Source organism: Dasypus novemcinctus, chromosome 10 (assembly GCF_030445035.2).
Source record: "Dasypus novemcinctus isolate mDasNov1 chromosome 10, mDasNov1.1.hap2, whole genome shotgun sequence".
Taxonomy (NCBI): Eukaryota; Metazoa; Chordata; class Mammalia; order Cingulata; family Dasypodidae; genus Dasypus; species Dasypus novemcinctus.
In genome coordinates, this window is record NC_080682.1 from 111,478,893 (window position 1) to 111,499,154 (window position 20,262).

At 42.0% G+C, this 20,262-nt stretch overlaps 1 protein-coding gene across 1 annotated transcript in view; it reads right to left on the reverse strand.

Moving 5' to 3' along the window:
- GAB2 (GRB2 associated binding protein 2) overlaps nucleotides 1-20,262 on the reverse strand; it is a 197,015-nt gene that overhangs the window by 59,471 nt on the left and 117,282 nt on the right. Inside the window, exon 2 of the mRNA XM_058306046.2 lies at nucleotides 1,043-1,343. Coding sequence (XP_058162029.1) covers nucleotides 1,043-1,343 — 301 coding nt within the window. The remainder of the gene's footprint in view (nucleotides 1-1,042; nucleotides 1,344-20,262) is intronic.

The window sequence follows — 20,262 nt, forward strand, 5'->3', positions numbered from 1 at the left end:
GGAGTGCCGTGCCACACAGGGGTGTCCCCCCGCGTAGGGGAGCCCCGCGCGCAAGGAGTGTGCCCCGTAAGGAGAGCCGTCCAGCGCCAAAGAAAGTGCAGCCTGCCCAGGAATGGTGCTGCCCACACGGAGAAATGACACAGCAAGATGATGCAACAAAAAGAAACACAGATTCCTGTGCCGCTGACAACAACAGAAGCGGACAAAGAAACAAGACGCAGCAAAATAGACACAGAGAACAGAAAATTGGAGCGGGGGGGAGGGGACAGAAATAAATAAATAAATAAATCTTAAAAAGAAAAAAAAAGTACTGATTTAGACCACTTGCCAGCCTCAGAAATGAACCTGCTCCTCCTCAATCATCCCAGGTATTTGGGCGTGAGCTTTAAAAGCTGAGCTACTCTTTCATGAAGGTTGTCAAAATCCAAACATAAATCAATATTTCCTCTCCTCGCCAACCCACTCCTGGGTGAATATGAATCAATGCTGGATTATACATTAATATTAATTACAACGAACCACCAAAAATGTGGCAAGTTCTGTGCAGTTCTCTAAGGATGGTCTGAAAAAGATGAGCCAGAACAAACAGACGGACCAGAGAGGGGCTCAGGGTGAAACCTGTCTATGTGATGGCCGAGAGGACACGGGGCACAGAGCGCTGACGGCTAAGAGGGCGTGGGGCTGAGCGATGGGGGAGGCATGGGGGTATGTGAAGAACCACCACAAACCACCTTCAGCTTCATCACAACCACAACATTTCCTGGTTCCCTATTTGATCATAATTAGGACCAGGGGCGCTCTAATATTTGAAACCCTTTCACTTTCCCTTTGTGCAGAATTGCTCTCAAGGCAACTCCTTCACCTTCTCACCTATTGCCTATATCATCCCTCTGCCACGGAGGAAAGCTTCGCCACAGCCCAGTATCTCCTCTCCAGGGGTCAGAGGGCCTCAATTTAGCCCCAACCTCCAGGTCTCCTCCTCCAGGCAGCGCGGAGGTTGGGGCTCACCCCTTCTGAGAAAGGTCTGCATTGGTTCTCCTACCTGTGCTCTCCTCGGCCTGATTGAAGCCACAGATCTGGCAGATGCTCTGGACCCACTTATTCATGTCTTCTTCCGTCTCAGCCACCAGGTAAAAGGTGCGCTCGCTGGTCTTGATGTCGAACACGAAGCTGTCCTGCAGCTCCTTCTTGTTGAAGGTCAGGCCTGCGTCCACCTGCTCGCAGAAGCTGAGGTTGATGACGCGCAGGGGCTTTTTGGAGTGGTCATTCTTGTAGTATTCGAGGACATCTGGGTCACCGCTCATCCGGCCGCTCCGCAGGATAAACCAGCGTTTCTTCCAGGCCTGAATCCCACCAGGAAAGAGGAAGAAGAGGGGAAAAGTCATTAGTTATTTCAAGGCTTTTAGCAGGTCCTCGGAAACCCCTAGGTCGAGGATGGGGCTGTTTGACTTGCAGGCTGAGTGTGACCTGTTTTCCTTTCATATTTCCCGATAGCTTCAAAATTGGAGGATCATTTTAAATCACTTGTTAGTATAGCATTTCACTGTGGAAATAGGGTATGGTTTTGTTTTTTTGTTTTTGCTATTTTTAAAATATTCTTTTTTAATCTTTTTTTAAAAAGATACATAAATCACACAAAATGTTACATTAAAAAATATGAGGTTCCCATATACCCCACTCCCCATACCCCTCACTCCTCCCACATCAACAACTTCTTTCATTAGTGTGGCACATTCATTGCATTTGATGAGTACATTTTGGAGCACTGCTACACAGCATAGATTATAGTTTACATTGTAGTTTACACTCTCCCCCAGTCCATTCAGTGGGCTATGGCAGGATATATAATGTCCTGCCTGCATCTGACATTTTATATCAACTACTCCAATTGGTTAGAAGAAAAACTCAAACTCATCATACTTTTAGGTTGGGTGGAACTTGCAAAACTATAACCTCTCAGTTTATAGATGGCACCTCTACTGAGCCACTGTGAGTTGAAGCAACAATGTCACACACAGCAAGTAGCAGAAAAACAAGTTTCCTGATTTTTTTAATTCAATGTACTTTTTACCAAATCAGGATGCCTTGCAAAAATCATAGAGAAACCCTTTAAGACTTCTTGGAAGTACATGACCTCAGGATTTTTTTTTTCTGTCTTGTTGACTGTTACATCCGTAGTACTTATAAAAGAGCTCAGTATAGATCTCCGAATGAATAAACTCCTTATACCATTACAAACTATAGAATTTACCACTTGATCACATATTCCCTTATAAATGTCTTCTACATTTCACCTCTTCAACAGGAAGAGATCATACAAAGTGATTTAAAAAAAAGACTTTACATACAACAGAGACCTTTGTGTTAGGTCTATGCTTTGCTACTGACTTGCTGTGCAATTTTAGATTTATCTTCCTCTTTGGATTTTAACTCATGCATGTAACGAAAATCACCACCATCTCCTGACCTACCTAACTTATTAAGGTTCTTATTATGCAAATGAATCCCAAAGCATTTTGTATATAACCCTAAAGCACTGCAAGGATGTGCTTGTTGTCACAATACTTACACTCGCTTGGTCCTTCCACCTTGCCATTCTCATTCTCCACCTCTTTCCTCACTTTCCGCCATATCCAGCTTAGTTTCTATAGCTCATCATTATAAGAATTCTCTTGCCCCTTTCTCCATTTTTCATTTTTACATAGGAAAATCACAACCCCTGACTGACTTATTTCACCTGTTCCCACTCAGTTGTTACACCGCTGGGGAAAATCATGTAACTGTCCTGGCTGGTCTCACTTTGAAGTCAAGTGGGCCCTCATGCCGCCCAATAATCTCTTTACATTAACCTTGCCCATGGCACTCTACTGTCCTTTGGCAACAATCTCTTAACATCTTTCTCTTTCAGCCCCCAACACAACCCACCCCTTGAAAAATAGAAGCAAAGAAAATTTACATGTGCCATCATCACACTAAACCTGCCAGCATTTTTATAGCCATGCACTCAGTTACTAGGGAGCAAGCACAACTCATCCAATTTAACACCAACTTTCTTCCGTTTGGGCACTAGATCCTGCCCACTCTCAGCTACAAGGGACAACACTCCAACAATTCACCCCCTCTCTGGAATCACTGCATTTTCTCTCCCTACAAGCATCATTCCCATTAGGACGCCAACATTTCCCATCTTAGGGGGAAAAAAATCAAAGGCTTGATTTAGTCCCACATTCCCCCTCACCCCATAGCCCAATTTTTCTACTCCCCTTTACAGTAAAGCTTCAAATAGTTTTCTAGACAACTTCTCTTCATTTCCTCTCCTTCCATTCTTTTTTTGCAAGTACTCTAATCAGGTGCTCTTCCTCACTGCACCATTGATGAAGCGTCACCAAAGATTTCAATGCTGCTAAATCAACTCTTGGGACTCATCTCACTTGGTTGCTCAGCAATATCTGATAACAGATATAATGGATATGTGTTACTTTACCCTCTTTGAATGCTCTCAATTCTCCTCCTCTCTTTCTGGCGCTCTGAAATTCTCCCGTGCTGGTCCCTGCTCATGTCCCTGGGTTCTAACCAGTGGATGGCCCCAAGACTCAGTTCTTAGACTCTCTTCTTTGTACACTATTTCCTTTATTTCCCTTAGGTTATTTTACCCAGTTTCATAGCTTTAAAGCCATTTAACTGTTGCATTTCCCAAATGTATACCTCCAGCTCATACTTATCCTCCAAACTCCAGTCTTCTACCCAATTCTCCACTAAGAGGCATCTCAAACTTAGGGTGCCCCAAACTGAGCTCCTGCTTATCCCCAGTCTGGCTCTTCCCATCGTTGTTCCCACAGCCTCAGCTAAGAGTGACTACAGCTTGCTGGTTGCTCAGATAAAAAACCTTGGTGTGGTCATTTTACTCCTTTCTTTCTTTCATGTTCCACCATCTGCTCAGCAAATCCTGTCAGTTCTAGCAGTTTAAAGTACATCCACAATCTGATCACCACCTCCACTGTATTAACCTGGTCTAGTTCCCCAGTTTGTAGCTTTCCTGCTCCCATGTTTCATCCTGAAATCTACTCTCCCCACTGACGCCAGAAAGCAGGCTTCAGAACCTGCCATTTCTCTGCACAAGACGTCCACAACTTCCCAGCTCCCTCAGAGTAAAAGCCAAAGACCTCCCTAAAGTCCATGGGCCGGTGAGCATCTTGCCTCCCACCCCCTCCCTTCCTCTCTCCCTCTCCACCTGGCCTTCTGCTAACCACGCTGCCTTTCAACAGGGGCAGACACACTTCTCTGCGTTCTTGCTCTCATTTTCCCCTCTGCTGGAAACATTCTTCCCCTAAATATTCCCACTGGTTATTGTTCCTTCAAGTATCTATTTGCATGTCAAATTACGGAAGAGGCCTTTCCCAGTCTCTCACCCCTCACACTCCTTCCTCCCTCCACGGCCTTACTGATCTCATTTGCACTTACACCAGCTAAAATACCACGTTTCTGTTTATTGTCTGCTCCTGTCTCCAAGAATGTAAACTCCACAAGAGAACAGACTGATTCCCCCTTCTTTTTTAAAAATTCAAACCATGTTTTTATTATATTTATGCAATTTTTAAAAAATTGTATAACATGCATGTGTTTCCAACTACAGCAGCACAAAAGAGAATGGAATTAAGAAGTAAACTATTTACATTGGCCAATGAGAATGGTGGAATGAGACATGCCAAGGCTCCGTCCCGTCACAGAACCTTTGAACAAACAGCAGTAACTGACAGAAATATTTTTCTCAAAGCTCCAGAAAAAGAGTTAAAGAGTTGTAATAACAGCATGAGCGCTGAATAAGAAAAATGCAACTTAAAAATGGTAGAATCTTGTGGCACCCTTTCTGGCCCCTTTCCCAAATCCTCACCAGTGGACCAAACTATACTCCCAGAACTGGTCCTCTTAAATCCATGCTGCATCCTCAAGAGTTTAGAGGCACATAGTGAGTGATCAATAAAATGTACCGGATTAAATAATGAGCCATTTTCTTATATAAGTACCTTACAGCGTCTAGTATGCCAAAGGAGCATAACTGGTGCCTAGTGAGCCTTAGATTTAAATGAAGGTTAAGGTGTAGCCAGGCAGAATAGCACTAAGGAAAATAAAAAAAAGTATTATTTATTTATGGTCCTGTAAAATCCTGCCCTGGTTTCTGCTGGCAGAACACCGTGCTTGTGTGAGTGTGTCTGTGGTGTGGATGCACACGCACCTTAGAAGTGTGAGGGTAGCAAGGTGCATTTTAAAAAGGTACTGTGACTGACACATATTTTAAACTATTTAAAATTTGATTTTGGTGGCGGACTTGGCCCAGTGGTTAGGGCGTCCGTCTACCACATGGGAGGTCTGTGGTTCAAACCCCGGGCCTCCTTGACCCGTGTGCAGCTGGCCCATGTGCAGTGCTGATGCGCGCAAGGAGTGCCCTGCCACATAGGGGTGTCCCCGCATAGGGGAGCCGCACGCACAAGGAGTGCGCCCCATAAGGAGAGCCACCCAGCGTGAAAGAAAGTGCAGCCTGCCCAAGAATGGCACCACACACACGGAGAGCTGACACAGCAAGATGACGCAACAAAAAGAAACACAGATTCCCGTGCCACTGACAACAACAGAAGCAAACAAAGAAGATGCAGCAAATAGACACAGAGAACAGACAACTGGGGTGGGGGGGGGGGGAAGGGGAGAGAAATAAATAAATAAATAAATCTTTTAAAAAATAAAATTTGATGTAAATCTGGTAGCAATATTTTTATATGTAGTTTACAGTAGTTGTAAAATAATGTTTACTCGTTAGAGCATACATTTTCTTCATTGTGAATAAAAATTACATTGCTCTCACATTAATTGATTAGACATAACTACTTTCACAAGGTTATTTCAGAGATTGTTCCTATCCATTGAAATTAAGCATGGTTCTATATATGGCAGATGATTAAAGCTTTGCTTATATGCTAAAAAAATTTAAAAAGGTATCATGAACAGTTTAGCTGGTGTTTCAGGTGATACATCACCTTCAGTGCTTGTCTCTGTAGAAAAAGCTGTCTCCAAATCACTGGTGTGCAAGTGAGAGCATAAACAAGCACACACAGACATTCTCATGAACAAGAAAAAGATGTTTGCTACAGATAGTATCAAGGCTTTTCAGGTTTGGCTTTCAAGGAAGTGGCGCAGGTTGATATATGGCTGCCTATAAACTGCTGCTGAATTTATGACAGAGCAGGCAAGGCTGCCTAGTTTAGTCCCCAAATCACATCTCTTTTCTGCCACAACTTCTAACTCTACACTTAAAAAAAAACACAAAAAACAATTCAGAATTAAATATAAAGAATCCCAAAGAGTCTAGATCCAAAGACAATTTTCTTGATCTGTCAGCTGAAATGAACGTCTATTTCCTCTGAATTTTTCTAATATTTCAAATGTATATTTTAGGGCATGTCATTCTGTAGAACATATTACAGATATTTTTGTACTTGTTTCTTCCCAACTAGATTATAAACAATAGCCTCTCCCATTCCTCTTTGAATCTCCATGGTGGGCATTTTGTAAATGATACTCAGCAAGGCTCTTTATCACTGAAACTTTCTTATGCTCTGCCTCTTTTACACATCCATCCATCCATCTGTCCATCTGTCCTTCTGTCTGTCCATCCATCCATCCATCATCCCTCCCTCTCTCCCTTCCTTCCTCCCAGCCATCCAACAAATGTTCAATTAGTGCATACTACACTCCAGATATTATTCTAGGTACTGAGGATACAGCATGAATAAAACTAGATCAATTCCTGTTCTCATGAACTTACAGGCATATAAAAATTACTTCTTATTTTCCAAATGTGTCACACAATTTCATGACTTCATGCCTTTGCACAAGCTGTTGCTTCTGACTGGGATGTTTCTTACCTCATCTCATCCATTTGGAAAATTCCTATGTCCTTTCTGTGCTTCCCCAAGTACCACTGCTCCTGGGAAGCCTTTACCAACTTCCCTAGGCCAAGCAATGCGCCTGCCTTGTGTTCCAGAATAATCTGTGATTCTCCCCACTTGGTATTTCAATTGCCTATGTTTTTCTCCTCTTTGGTTAGGGACCTGTGTGTCCAACAGCTACTTGGCAGAGTACTTAGAACATATGGGAATTCAGTTACGATCTGTTGACGTTAGTTTTATTCAATCAGTATGTTAATTTATTCAAACTAATAGTGCAATTTTAAAAAGTACATTTATACAGTAGAAAGTATGAAAGGAAGACAGTAACAGGATTACAAAAAGAAGATAAGAAAAGAAAAAAGACTTGCAGTGGATTCTATATGACCTGAGTTCTTTAGCATCTGGTTCCCTTCATTCTGATGAATACAGTGACCGTGTAATAAATATTTATTAAGAGGTCTGGAAGCTTCAGCTAAAAAGTGCTCCATGACACAGAAATGAAAACTACCATTGCATTAGTGACACAAGCAAGGAGAATATGGGAGCATGAGTTCTGACTGTATTCTTAAAGAGAAAGCTTTTCCAGGACTCTTCTCAGGGGGATGAATCTCTGGAGAATTATGTAGACTGAAAAAAGCCAATCCCAGAAGGAATACACTGTATGATTTCACTTGTAAAATATCCTTTAATTTTAGAATTTTAAAATATCCTTTAATTTTAGAATGGAGAACTCATTAGTAACTGTCACCAGTTAGGAGAGGGTTGGGACAGGGCAGAAGTGAATGTGGCTTTAGAAGAGCAACATGAGGGATCCTTGTGGTGACGGAAATGTTTGATATTTTGACTGTATCAATATCAATATCCTATTTGTGATACTATAAGCTTTGTTTGTGATAGCGTATAGCTTTGTAAGATGTTACCATTGAGGGAAAATTGAGAAAAGGGTACATGGGATTTCTCTGTATTATTCTTACAACTGCATGCGAATCTACAATTACCTCAAAAATACAAGTTTAATATTAAAAAATGATCCATGAGAGAATCTGAATGTTCATAGATATAAAAATATATTTAACAAAAGCCATAAAAAGGAGAAAAATTAATATTTCTTGAAGTAGAGAAGTCATGTAGAGATAGTTTGCTAATAATTATGACCAAATCCAGTTCTCCTCAATCTCTCCCACTCAGGAGTGGAGATGGGACCTTAAGGAATCACACTGTGAAAATATGAGTAAATTTTAGAGTTCAGGCTAACCAAGAGGACACAAAATGGAATGAACTAAAGAGTCACCAGCTATTTATGAACCTAACATATTACATATCAGCCCTCGGAAATCTTGGCATGATTCTCTGCATTTAGGAATAAAAGTTCCCAGAGGAAACAAAACAAAACAAAAGTATCAGCCAGCTTCCCCTGTTATTCTGTGCAGTAGCCAGCCTCCAAGATGGCCCCTCGTGAGCCTACCTCCTGGGAGTGTCATGCAGTCCCCTCCCACACTAGGTAGGGACGGGCTGGATAACCAATCGGAGGCTGCGTAAGTGACAGTGTGTGCCTTCCATGGCTAGTTCACAGGCTCCTGCCAGCCCGTCGAGGAGCTTCTCTTAGAGCAGATAATTAGCCTTCACACGACGACAAACCTAGCCAACATCTTGACTAAAACTTCATGAGAGACTCTGAGCCAGAATCACCAAGCTAAGCCTCTCCCATAGTCCTAACTCACAGAAGCCATGTGAGATAATAAATACTTATTGCTTTCATAAGCCATTAAGTTTTAGGGTAATTTGTTATGCTGCAGTAAATAATGAATACATTCTACTTTCTACTTCCAGGGTTTAGTGGGTGTGATAACCACTGGAGGAAAGCCTTCTTCACCTAGAAGATTAAAAACAGTGCCTTAAAAAAAACAACAACAGAAAAAAACAGTGCCTAAAAGACAGACAAATAAAAGAATGGAGCAGAAGAGAGAATACAGAAACATTCCCATACATGTATGGTCACTGGATTTATAAAAAAGGTGATGCTGCAGTGCAGTGGTGAAAAGAATTATCTTTTTAATAAACAGAGCTGGGTCAAGTCAATAACCAACTGTAAAGGGAAAGAAAGATCCTCGCTCTTCATTTCACACAATATGTTAAAATTAACTTCAAATGAAATTATAGATGCAAGTGTGAAAATTTAATAGCTCCCATCACCTGTATCACCAAGTCCAAATTCTTGGAGTTTTAAGGAGTCTCTACTATATAGTGCAAACCTCCCTTTCCATCTCATCTTTACACCAATACATATATACCTTGTTGCTAATCAAACCAAGTAGAATTTTCACTGTTTCCTAAACATGCCTGGTGCATTTCCAATCCACTCTCTCAATTCCCATTTGTCTGAAAAGTCTTCCTTGTCAAATCTTATCTTTTCCAAAATTTTCCTTGTACTTGGCACTTGGAATGCTATTCTGTCATGTCACCATTCTGGATCATCCTTCACCCAACCTTCCAACACCTAGATTTCTTTTATTTATTTATTTATTTTTTAAAAAGATTTATTATTTATTTATTTCCCCTCCCCCCCACCCCGGTTGTCTGTTCTCTGTGTCTATTTGCTGCATCTTCTTTGTCTGCTTCTGTTGTTATCAGTGGCACAGGAATCTGTGTTTCTTTTGGTTGCATCATCTTTTTGTGTCTGCTCTCTGTGTGGGCGGCACCTTCTTAGGCAGGCTGCACTTTCTTTCACGCTGGGCAGCTCTCCTTACGGGGTGCACTCCTTGTGTGTGGGGCTCCCCTACGTGGGAGACACCCCTGCATGGCAGGGCACTCCTTGCACACATCAGCACTGCGCATTGGCCAGCTGCACACGGGTCAAGGAGGCCCGGGGTTTGAACTGCAGACCTCCCATGTGGTAGACGGACACCCTCATCACTGGGCCAAGTCCGCCGCCTAGATTTCTTTTAGAGTAGAAGGTCTTGTCTTCCTCTTCCCCAGAAAATCTTACATAGATCTTTCCTTCCATGTTCTAAGTACTCATATTTATCAAATTAAAGAAATTAAACAAATTTCATGAAGATATAGGTATACTTATGCTTAAATATCTTGTCATGAACCCACTTTTTCTTGTTTCCATAGTAAACTATAGCATATTGTTTAAAAATGTTAACTAGACACCATGAAAAAGCACAAAGGAGGTCACTTTTTGCTAGATTCCTGGTGAAACACAAGTCAGGCAGAAGAAATACTTTTCATTCAGACCAACAAAAACCCAAACCAAGGGGCAGAAATGCAGAGAAGTAACGAGAGCAGAATGAAATAAATAATGCAGAGTATGATGAGAAAAGCTTTAAATTGAAAATACTCCAATTATAGCCAAATACTTGGATTATCACCAAATTTCTTACTTTCTCTAAGCCTCAACAACCAAATATATAAAATGGAAAAAATACATAACTGATAATATTACTGTGAGAATTAAGTACAACTAATAACTGTGAAAGCACGGAGAACCAAACCATGCACAATAGGTGCCAAATACATAATTGTTGAATTTAACACAGTTCAAGAACATTCTGAGATCATATAATTAGCACAAAAGGTTTATCATTATAAGAGACCCCCTGACTTCCAACTTAGTGTTCTTTCTACTATATCATCATTAAGGGGGCATTATTTTGGCCTTCTCCTAGTCCCACCCCTAAATTAGCAATTCCTCTTTTGTTTAATTGGTATCACCCTTCTACTAGTCTCTCAGACTCGACATTATTTATTCATATTCAACTTTTCCTGCTGTTTCACTTCTCATGCCAAATCAATGCCCTCCTTCTACAGTATTCAGTAAAACAAGCACAAATTCTGTTGAATGTTTTGGGGGATAAAAAAAAAAAGAGGCAAGATCCAAATGCCCCCATTCAAGTAACTTAAAAGTTGCATGAAGAGTTGCAAATTTGCACATCACTAAAATAAAAAGCAGATTTTTATAAGAACCATAAAAAGAGACATAATATGCTCTTAAGAGCACAAAAGAAGGAAATCATACTTTTTGGGAGTGTGTTGTGTGGCAGAGAAAAGAGAGATACAAAATTAGAGAGAGAGAATATGAATATGAAAATAAGGAAGGTAGGGTTCAATGTATATTTGGGGGAAGGGAAGAGAAAAGGACACTTTTTGAATATAGCACACAGTAGGGCTAAAGGCCTGGACATGGGAAAGAACAAGACTGGTCCAGCGAATGTGGGATAGTTTTCTGGGGATATGGGAAAGGAGGAGGAAAAGGAAGAGATTGGTGGTCCTGGAAAACTATGAATGCTCCCCTAAGAATTCTGACTTTCCACTATTGTAATGGGAGCACTGAAGAGTACAGATCAGTAGGGAAATGATAACTGGTGCTGTGCTCTTATCTGGCAGAGTGAGGAAGATGAGCAAGGCAAAAGAAAAATAAAAGACATGGAAACTATCTAGGAAGTTCTTGAAATAGACTGCAATAGTGAGAGAAGATGGCAGTCTAAACCAGGATGGTGATAACAGCGACAACGCAAGACACTTTACTCCACAGTGGGGTCTAAAGAAGTATATGCCACAGGACCTGTATCATCTATTTGCAGCTATAATCAAGAGTATGCCACCTTCTCTGATAAAACAGAAGTGACTGTGTTCCTTTCATATCCAAATCCAGTGAGAAAACAAGTCATTTCACAACCTCCAGACCACATGAAATGGGTGTACATGTGACTGGAAGTTGCATCACTCCTGGCTGGTAAGCACAGAGTGCTTGTCCCATGTGAAACTGTCTGTGTCCTTCAGGTTAAATTCCAAGAACTGCAGCCAAGTAGGATGAGGCCATGACTTCTTTCTACTGCTCTTAGTACCCAGAAAACTTCATTGGGCCCCAATTTAGCTTTTCAGTGGCCAGATCAAGCTAGGAGTATTGTGTTTAGTTCTGGTGGTAAAGAATGGACTTAAAATGCTACTGCATGAGACTTTATTTGGCAAGGTTCTGTCTAGTGTCATGGTTGTGAAGTTACAAGGGGCTGATATATGGAAGAACAATTTGATTTATTTTGAGTGATTCTACATAGTAAGGCTGAACTAGTACCAATAGGGTCAAGGTATGGAAAAGGAGATTTTGGCTCAATATAAGAACTTTCTGAAAGAGTGGTCCAAAGCAGGCTTCTTGGAAACTGGAAGACTGTTCAGCATTGGAGATACTGAAGAAGAGAGAGCTGAGCAGACTTTTTTTCTGTAAAAAGGTCAGACAGCAAATATTTTTAGGCTTTGCAGTTCAGTCTCTGTTGCAACGACTCAACTGCGTGAAAGCAGCCACAGACCTTTTGTAAACAAACATGCATGGTTTTTTGTTTTGTTTTGTTTTTTTAGGAGGTACTGGGAATTGAACCCAGGACCTTGTACTAGGGAACCAGACACTCAACCTCTCAGCTATATCTGCTGCCTCGTGAGAGTTGATTTCCTCATTTGTTCATTTTTAGGAGGCACTGCAGATCAAAACAAAGGCCTCATTTATGGGTAGCAGGTGTTCAACCACTGAGCTACATCCGTTCCCTACTGAGAGTTGGTTTTATCGTTTGTTTCTTTTTAGGAGGTACTGGGGCTTGAGCCTGGGACCTGGTACATGGGAAGCAGGCTCTCAGCCACTTGAGCTACATTATCTGCTCCCCTGGATATGGTTTTTTACAAACAGAGATGGTGAGTAAGATTGTTTGTTGGCCTCTGGCCTAGGTAATAACAAGTGGGGAGGAATACTGAAGGGTGGGGTCTCAAGGAGTAGATCAAGTAGATGACAAGAGACTGAGGTCTCTTCCAACGTGATGAGTCTCATGCATTTCTAACCAAAAAAATTTGATATGGTAACACCTCATTTAACCAGATTACTCAGATTCTTGGAACTGAGGGATGTGGTCTGCTGAATGACCAATTACTAAATAGAACTCTTTTAGTTTTGGCCTTGACTGTTGGAGATATTTCTAACACTCTAGGATCCTCTGCCCTGCCTTAGGTATTATACCAGAGATAACTTTTTTTGATGACTAAGGACTTCTCAAGTCTTCACATCATCTTTCCAGATATCAAATCTCACAGGCCCTGGGGTTAAAGTTGTAGAAGGTACAAGGCATTTCTTGGAAGAAGGTTTTGTTTAGCTCCTAGAAATGGGCGTATCCTTTTAACCTCTCTTTCTGATGAGGGTAAACCCCAAACAGTCAACAAACCAGGAGAACCCTGTCAAGTGAGGTATTATAGTTAGTTACTCAGACTCTAATGAGCTTACTGGATGATAACAATATACTGAACTTATTAGTCAAGTATATTAACGACATAATACTTGTATCGTTGAAAAGCTCTTTGCTTTATTAAAAAGATAAATCACCACCACACGCACAAACACACCCCTTTCCTTAATGAAACTCCCAGGTGGTGATAGGGTTTGTGTTTCATCTCAACTGCAAAGACATTAGAGAATTTGATCTGACTTTCGAAGTACAAATAAACCCCCAATATATTGAACAGTGAGTACACTAGGCCAAGCCTTACAACCTATGAAAGTTAAGAGAGAACAATAAGGAAGTCCAGGGGACGGACGTGAGGGCCATGGTAAAGTCACACGCTTCCAGGAGAACACGTCCTGAATGAGGATTCTCTAGGAATCCTTCACCTACTCTGGACCACAGTAACTTTACTCTCTTTGAGTGGGTAAAAGAAATGGCATTTTCTGAGACACTGCTGCATGCCTTGTGCTTTCTATTGTTAAGTAAAATAAAAGGGCCACCTGCATTTGGCATTGCTGGGAGGGACCCCTTTCCAAGAAAGGAGTTTCCAGAAGACGAAAATAATTGACCTGCAGGGGTTTTCTGAGATAATGGAACAATGGAATATACCCTACTGAACTGCAAATAAGCAACACCTGGTGTTAAAACAGTTTCAGTCCAGTAGAGAGTGTATCAGAATGAATAAGCACACCATAATAATCAATGTATATCTGCTCTGCACTTTGAAAGACCACCCGCACCCCACCCCATGTAATAGGGAAATTTAACGTCAGCCAATCAGAACACTTCATGGCTTGCATCTGTATGCACCCTACATAACCTCCCTCTTTCCACTCCCTGGCTGGAGCTCTCTTCTACTTCTGGATGGGATGTTGCTTGATTTGTAAATCGCTCCATAAAGCTGTGAGATCCTAAACTGCATGAAAAGTTTTTCTTTAAACACTATCCATTTTCACAAACCAATGCTCCTCTTTTTACAGATGAGGAAAATGAGGTTCATAGAGTTTAAACAACTTGCAGAGATCACAGTCCCAGATCTTAGTTTCGGGGGGTAGTGGTAGGGAATAAGTTCACCAGAAGGCACTTGAGGTAGTGCTAATGCCGGTGAATTGCTGACTACACTTTGAGAACCACTGGTCACAGAGCTTACGTATGGTCTTCAAGTTCACGATTAACTGGTGATGGCAACAGCAGGACTAGACTCTAGGTCACAGCTACCCGTCCAAAATTATTTCCACTACTCAAACCCAAATCCCTAGAAGGCAGAATGGTTGCATGTTCCTGCCTCATTTATCTGAGTAATCAAGTTTCTCTCTGGTTATAAATAAAGTTTATTAGCTTTTAGGGCACAAATATGAACTCTTTCTTACCACAACACTGCGGTGGTCTGAGGTCAGGGGCTTTTGCATCTGGTACTTAGCTCAGCGCCTGACACATGCTACATCCTACACAACTCTAAGTTGTACCAAAGGAACGAAAGAAAATAGCTATTTGCTTCTCATTTAGTAAACAGATAAATAAAACTTTTAAGTCAGATGGCCAGCTAATCCAACACCTGAAAGAGTTCTTAATACTTCCGGGGTTTTAAGGTCCCTAGCCTGTGTAAAATGGGACACAGATAGCATAAACACCAAAAGTCAGGTGGAAAAGCCCACGTCCTTTTTGGGCAGCTGGCCCCTACCCTAGGCATGGGGGTGGGGGTGGACCACGGGAGCCTAGATGAAGCTATTTGGCACATCCCATGATCTGGGGCACAGTGAATGGTTTAGGGATGAGCACAGGATTCACGCTAGATAAAAGAACAGTCACTAGGCGTCAAGGGTTTGTGGGAACCTTTGGTTGTGAACTCAAAGTGGACTCTTCCACCAGACCAAGAGTTGTGATGAGGTGACCCTGGTTTTGCCAGGCCACCACTTGAAGCCTGAGAATAACCAACCCAGACAGAACAGTGAAATGATGGATCCTGATGAATTGTGAGTCCTAAATTAGTAGATCCTGAAGCCAGGTTTTCCCTCTTAGACTTTTTGGCTTAGGTGACTCAGTAAACTTCTTTCTCATTTGAGGCAATTGAAAACCTATTTAAATCAACAGTATAGTGAGACCCAGGACCTGTTAACTACCGCAAGAGTAACTCGGGAGTCCCTTCCACACGCCTGGGTCCCATGCATCATTCAGTCCACTTTGTTTCCTTTCCTCGGAATTCCTTTTCCAGGAGCACTGACTCCCACCTACACACATCCTTTTGCGTTCCTCCTCCCAGTCGGTCAACAGACACTGTCAAACCTACTGGACCCAGGTCCGTGAGCACCTTCTGACCTATGGAAACCACAGGCAAGTACACAGATAACTCGGCACACTGAGGTCGGGGCTCTGACAATGACAGGAACAGAGGTCTGTGGGTGCCCGGTGGGAAGAACTACCCTGCATGGGAGGAGTCAGGGAAAGGCTGACAGCACAAGCAACCCTTGAATTGGGTCTTAAAGGGTGAGAGGAAGTTTGCGAATTAAAGAAAAATGCTGGAGGGGACATTTTAGAGCAGCGGTACTTGACAAGGGGTCCGTGAGCTTGAACTGAAATTCAAAAACACATTATTCTTGCGGGGACGTGCTGGCGCGGGTGTGTTCTGTTTATTAAATCACACACAGTGTAGCGTGCACTTAGTAAGGCGTCTGTGGTTGTCACCTGACTGGCAAAGGGGTCCACGGAATAAAAAAGGTTCAGAACCCCCGATTTAAAGCATAGGGGATATTCCGAGTACATGAAAAAGCCCGGTATGCCCAAATAATCAAGCTAAGTTTGGTGAAGCTGAAGAGGAGGGGATAAAAAACAGGATGAAAAGGAAACCTTTAAAGATAAGGCTGGAAAGGAAGTCTGGAGCTATTTTAAGAAGGACTTCATACACATGGTCTTACTTCTTTCCTACAGGTCAATGGGTCTCAACATCAAAAACCATGTTTGTAAAAATAAAAATTTTGAGAATTCTTCAACAGGACAGTAACGTGTTTTATTATTAACTAATAAATAAAACCTATGCATTCATTAATTCAATTATTAATCAGAATACTGACATTTTAGAGGGGAAAAAAGTACAAATGCATGCAAAACGCTTATTTAGTCCATAAGCAACGCCTGGTGTGAGTGTGAGTGTTTAAGTGTCCAGGATGCAGGAACCACCCGTGGAGAGCACTGTCATGTGCCCTGGGGATCAGTCCAGGCAGAGGGAACAGCACCTGCACAGGCCCTGAGGAAGAAGGGTGCATGACTCACAGAGGTCATGGCTGGGGCACAGTTAGCAAAAGGGAAAGGGGGGGGAGATGGACCAGATCATGTGGGGCCTTGTGGGCCATTTTATGATGTTTAGATCTTTGCCTTAAACAGAACAAGATCCCTCAATAGGGGCATAATGAAATAAATTCATATGTTGACAACTGAAGAACCAAGTTTGACAACAAACTAAAATCCTATTTGTGTTTAAAATCCTGGATGTTTTGCAACATATATACACACGTAATCCTATATATGTATATTTACAAATATTAGAAAAGCTTTCTAAACTGTTATCAGTGGTTCCCCGTGGAGGGGAAGGAAATTTTCACATTTTAATTCATATACATCTGTATTTCTAAATTAAGAGAACATGAGATCAATGGATGGTTTTAAATATTTTTTTCATATTTACATTTTTTAAAAGCTCACACTGGCTGTGACAAATGGAGTGAAGAGGGAAGAGGCCACGAGTAGGGAGCCCAGAGAGGCTACCTGGACAAGAAATAAGGGTGATTTGGACTAGAGCAGTGGTAAAAGACAGGAACACTGAGATCTATTTAGAGGCTGGAATGACTGACCTTTCCAGGGACTGAGCATGGGGGATATGGGAGAGGGAAGAATAAAGAGACGTCAAGCTCTCCCAGCGTGAGCCAGTGTGGCGGGTAGTGCTATCACTTACTGTGAAGGGGACGCGTTCTATCCATTCACTGCCTCCATCGCATCAAAGGCAAAAGGGTAAAATGAATTCGATGTGAGTGAGGGGAGAGGGTCACATCTGGGAAGCCAAGGAGCCTTGTGTCAGTAATTACCCTGAGTGAATTCTAGGAGATGGATTCCCCAAAGACGAGGTCAGCCTTTCTGCACAGGACTCACAGAATCCATTAGTGGAATTACCTCTCTCATTGACAAAACAACAAATGAGCTGTTGCCAACCTTTTGCATTTTGGGAAACAAAGGTCATTCCATTGAGGGAATCTTACTTTTATGTCCTTGAATGCTCTGATCTAAGTTATATTTAAAACACTGAATTAAGGAAAGGGGACGAGGGATAACCAGGACAAAGTTGGGGGAAGGGTAGATAAATTAGGCCCATGAACATAGTTAAACTGTTTCCTTTCCTCTAAGACAAAGGCTTCTCTCCTTAACCCCTCCTCACCCCTGTCACCACCACCAAGTAATGGGAAAATAGGTTTGCGGGCTTTCGCTTTCCTAAAGACCTGGTTCCGTCGTTTCTTAAGTACACACCTCCTTGTATTACTTGCTTGCTAAAGTTTAAATCTCTTATTATCGTCCCACTGTCTTCAAAAGTGGTATTCAAACTTAAGTGTGCATAAGCATCACTGAGACATTTGCTGAAAATGCATATTCTGAGGTCCCAGTCTCAATCAAGATTCAGACTTAGCAGATCTGGAGTTAGGGGTCCAGGGATACAAATCCCAAATGACTCTACCAAAGAACAGTTAAGGAACCCATTTGAGAAATACTGTGTTCAGTTGTTAACTATGGTTGATAGGTTGATAGGATGTGGTCTCAATTTAGCGATCTCCAGTGAATTGCATGGGAGGAATATGTGGATCAGGAGTTTGGAGATCTGGTTGTGCCTCTGTTTCTTTCTGTTAGCTGGACATGTGGACTTGGTGGGGGCGGCAGGGGGGAAGAACTTTCTTGCTCTTGGCCATGGCTTCCTCCTCCATAAAGCGTAAATGTTGGAGTTTGTTGACCTCCAAATTGCCTTCAGTTCTAACATTTTAATATCACAGGAAAAGACGAAGGCTTGGGAACATCAGGCGGGGCTTCGCCACTTTACTATTTGATTTTGGATACACATGAACGGGAACACAACCTTAGGTGTTCTGAGTTCTGCCTTCTCGTCCCTGGTCCCACGGCTGAAACCACAGGGAAGCAGGATGCAAGGAGAAACCGAACCTGATTTTAAAAATCAATCAGGAGCTTAAATAAAAGCAGTTGGCCCCGGGAGTCCTAATTTATATCAGTACAGTTGTCTGAAATATCTGTCCCTGTAATATATTCCCACACAGAGGCTATTCCATGGCCTTAGTATGATCTACTGAAAGGCTTTTTTTTTTTTTTTTTTTAATTTATAAGGTGATGTCAGTATATAGAATTAGAAGTGTGACTCCTGGGTTGATCCCTCCTATTTTCTCTCTCTCTCTCTAATCAACATTATAGGGGCATATATAAAAAACAATCCATCCATTTTAAGAGTTGAGGTCGATGAGTTGTGACAAAAGTACACTATAAACCACTACCACAATCAAGAAACAGGTGCCTTGTGCCCTTTCCAGGTTACTCCCCACTCCCCACGTTGGGCTCAGGCAACCACTGATCTGCTTTCTATCACTATAGATTAGATTTGTCTTTTCTAGAGTATTACAGAAGTGGAATCATCAAGTATGTTTTCTTTTGAACTTGGCTTCTTACGTGCAACAAAAAATTTTTATGATTCACCAGTATTGTTCCATGTATCAGTTTTTTAAAATTGTTGAGTAGTACAGCATTTCATGGAGGTACTATAATTTGTTTCCACTCACATATTGATGGACATTTAGGTTGTTTCCAGTTTCTGGCTTCTGTGAATAAAACAGTTTTGAACATTTATATACAAGTCTTTTTGTGAACACATGTCTTCATTTCTGGTGAGTAGATACCTAGGAGTGGCTAGGTCACATGGCAAACATATGTTTAATCTTATAGCAAACTGTCAAACTGTTTTCTAAAGCAGTTGTGCCATTTTTGCATTCCCACCAGCAAAGTAAGAGAATTCCAGTTCCTCCACACTTGACCATTATAGCCATTTTAGTGGGTGCACAGGGGTATCTCACTGTGATTTTAAGTTGCATTTCCCTGTTGGCTGATGATGTTGAACAACATTTCATGTGCTCGTTGGTCATTTATCTTCTTTTGTGGTGTCTTTTCAAATCTTTTGCCCATTTTTAAATAGAATTCTTTTGTTCTATTATTAAGTTGTAAAAGTCTTTTGTATATTCTGGATACAGATCTTTGTCAGATATACTGAGAATATTTTCTCTAAATCTATAGCTTACCCTTTCATTTTCTTTTTTTTTTTTTTTAAAGATTTATTTATTTATTTAATTCCCCCCCTCCCCTGGTTGTCTGTTCTTGGTGTCTATTTGCTGCGTCTTGTTTCTTTGTCCGCTTCTGTTGTCGTCAGCGGCACGGGAAGTGTGGGCGGCGCCATTCCTGGGCAGGCTGCTCTTTCTTTTCACGCTGGGCGGCTTTCCTCACGGGCGCACTCCTTGCGCGTGGGGCTCCCCCACGCGGGGGACACCCTTGCGTGGCACGGCACTCCTTGTGCGCATCAGCACTGCGCATGGCCAGCTCCACACGGGTCAAGGAGGCCCGGGGTTTGAACCGCGGACTTCCCATATGGTAGACGGACGCCCTAACCACTGGGCCAAAGTCCGTTTCCCTCATTTTCTTAATGATGTCTTTTATTTATTTCTTAGGATTTATTTTTTATTTATTTCTCTCCCCTTCCTCCCCCCTCCCCCACCAGTCGTCTGCTCTCTGTGTCCATTCACTGTGTGTTCTTCTGTGACCACTTCTATGCTTATCAGTGGCACTGGGAATCTGTGTTTCTTTTTGTTGTGTCATCTTGTTGTGTCAGCTCTCCTTGTGTGTGGTGCCATTCTTGGGCAGGCTGCACTTTCTTTCGCGCTGGGTGGCTTTCCTTATGGGGCGCACTCTTTGCATATGGGGCTCCCCTACGCGGGGGGCACCCCTGCGTGGCACGGCACTCACTGCACATG